The 2,797-nt window shown below is 41.1% G+C and overlaps 1 protein-coding gene across 1 annotated transcript in view; it reads left to right on the top strand.

Annotated features, from left to right (window-relative positions):
• The window catches only part of LOC118412911 (hemagglutinin/amebocyte aggregation factor-like), a 9,364-nt gene extending 9,011 nt beyond the window's left edge, over positions 1–353 (top strand). The window contains exon 5 of the mRNA XM_035815969.1: positions 244–353. Coding sequence (XP_035671862.1) covers positions 244–286 — 43 coding nt within the window. The 3' untranslated portion in view covers positions 287–353. The remainder of the gene's footprint in view (positions 1–243) is intronic.
• The last annotated feature ends 2,444 nt before the right edge of the window (positions 354–2,797 follow it).

The raw sequence follows: 2,797 nt of genomic DNA, 5'->3' as shown, positions 1-2,797 counted from the left end.
GTGAAGCACAATTTTGGAGCAAACTTTCTCAAACGTTTTCAAAATTGTCATGATGGGATAGAAGATCCCTGTCTTCTGAACTGGGATTTGTCCGTACATGTATATCAAAAATTGTCTGGCCTGACAGATACCAGCAAAACATTCTGCATGGAACACTGACATCATGAACACTATATTTCGTATACTAGTACTTCATAAGCCACTTTCAGATGTACAAAAGCTGTCATTTGTTTCTTTCTGCAGGGATCGGCGCTATTCGTTCCACCTGTGCAGGATCAACCTGTAGCGATCGGGCCTGGCGGTACAACAACACGGTCCTGGTCAGGGTTGGCCTGAGTATCATCCTCCGTAGTAACCGCTGGCTCACGACTTTCGCTTGCTAACCGTGGTTACTACGGAGGATGATACTCAGGCTAGGTCAGGGTAGGGCCGACACAGTAAAATTAAGCTTTTTTTTACACTTAGTGGCACTAACGTTAGCCAGGATATATAAGTATTTCATGATAAAAGCTCTCTTTGTCATCTTTTTCTGGACCAATATTTTTTTTATTCAAACATTTTAACAATAACACAATATGACAAAGAGGTAGCGCACTCAAGTACAATACCTATTTTGACGCTACCCCTTACATAAAAAAGTATACATTTTTACAAAGAGAAATCAAGTACAAATGAGAAGCAAAGGAAAATCACGTCAGACAGAAAATGATACATTGTACATAGTACAACAAGAAAAGATAAACGCAAGTCCAGTTTCCCACCAATGTTTGCATGTTTTACTATTTCGTGAAAGGTTCACAATATTTCTTTCTCTGATTCAGATCCGCAATGATTATTTAAATCCGCAGTGATTTTTAATGAAGAGAGTTAATCAGCATTGAAGCGGTGTTTGCTATGTAAAGTTATCACGTTTATCGATTCGTCGTGTTTTTCGCCGTCTGTGGTTCTTCTGTAGTACATGTAGTTTCGTCTTGCTCAATATACCTGTCTTCTGTTAACATTTGTGATTCTGTCATAACTATGGTTTAAAGGAAGTGAACCTAGTTGCACCACAAACTATCGGCTAAACGACAATAAATCCTCGCTAGATCGATCTAGAGGACATTAAGTTTACCTGTTTTATGTAAAGGAAACTTCCATTGATTGGTGTAATTATGAAATGTGTAATTTTGCCCAGAATACACCCTTACCACAGACAGCCATTGTGATGTACAGCTGTCGTGAGACCCTCCCATCACACATTAACATTGTAGAGGACATTGAGTCCACCTGTTATCATGTAGAAAAAAGTGTCATTGATTAATTGGTGTAATTATAATGTTACGTAGTTTTGCCCAGAATAGACTCTTAGTACAGATTTCTATTGTTAAGTACATGTGTCGTGAAGGCCCCTCCTTCCGTATATTAACGTTCTAGAGGACATTAAGTCTACCTATTTTTATGTGGAGAAAAATTCCATGGGTGTAACTAGAACGTTTCGTAATTTTGCCCAGAATAGATGCTTTGCACAAACAGCCATTGACAAGAGAAGACCACTCCCCACCCATAATGCCCAAGAGGACATTAATATTGTGTCTATTTGTGAAGCTACAGATCGTCATAACTGTCATGGCAACACATTGGCACGAAGTCAACTTTGTTTAGATCTAACCTCCAGTAGCGTTTATCCACACGGTTACATGAAAGACCTTTATTGCACGACAATTGTACATGATACAATGTATGGCGTCAAAAACTACTAGTATCACACAAAGTACAAAATAGGGGTATAGGATAAAGCTTAACGATCTAGTTAACATAACAGCAAGGGCTAACATAATTCTTTGATATAGTATTACAATGGAGTGGGCTATATATCATTGGTATCGGTACTCTTTCTAATAACAGAGCAGTCCTTGATATATTTGCCTATGTTTGCATTATGGGAGTTCTGGCATCTGAAGATATATACAAATCTATTTTTAGCATCGAGTCTCTTGAAATCTGTTGTACTTGATTCGAGAAATATGAATAATTCATTACGTAAACTAGCGTATCTACAACATTCCATTATAAAGTGAAATTCATCTTCAATATGCTTTGGGCAGAATGTACAGAACCTTTGATCAGCGGCTATATTGTAGTATCTGCCTGTTACATGTAGTAGTATTCGCCACTTTGAAAACCAGCGCGGTCGAGGGATCTCTAGCGCAGCCCCGCCTTTTACAAATCAATGTTTATTGCACACCAATTAATCAAGAGAGATTTTTTTTCTCCTTAGACTCAAGGAGGGGCAGTCACTGGACCTGTTATTGACAATGATACCCTGTACTATGGTGCTATGCAGAATGTAAAAATATAACTAAAACATACAAAGCGAAAAAGATTCAACCAACGGCATTAAAAAGATTTTTTCTTATCTTTGTACTTGGCCGAGCACTCCTAGCGGCCTGTCCTACAGTCGGGTAGGGGGTCATTAACCCCAGCCAGCGAGATATTGTGTGTGTGTGGGGGGGGGGGTCATTAACCCCAGCCAGCGAGAGATTGTGTGCGTGTGTGTGTGTGTGTGGGGGGGGGGGGGGTCATTAACCCCCCCCAGCGAGATATTTTGTGTGTGTGGGGGGGGGGGGGCCTTAACCCCCCCCAGCGAAAAATATTGTGTTTTTTTTGGCGGGGGGGGGTCTTTTACCCCCCCCCCCGGAAAAATTTTGGGGGGGGGCTTTTAAGGGCCGTCCCCGGAAAGGGAAAAAAAAAGGCGAACCTTCCCCTCCCAAAAAAATCCGAGGGCTCCCCCCAAATTAAGGGGGGGGGGGGGGGG

Source organism: Branchiostoma floridae, chromosome 4 (genome assembly GCF_000003815.2).
Source record: "Branchiostoma floridae strain S238N-H82 chromosome 4, Bfl_VNyyK, whole genome shotgun sequence".
NCBI lineage: Eukaryota > Metazoa > Chordata > Leptocardii > Amphioxiformes > Branchiostomatidae > Branchiostoma > Branchiostoma floridae.
The sequence above is the reverse complement of the archived record's forward strand: the minus strand, read 5'-3'. Positions and strand labels throughout refer to the sequence as shown.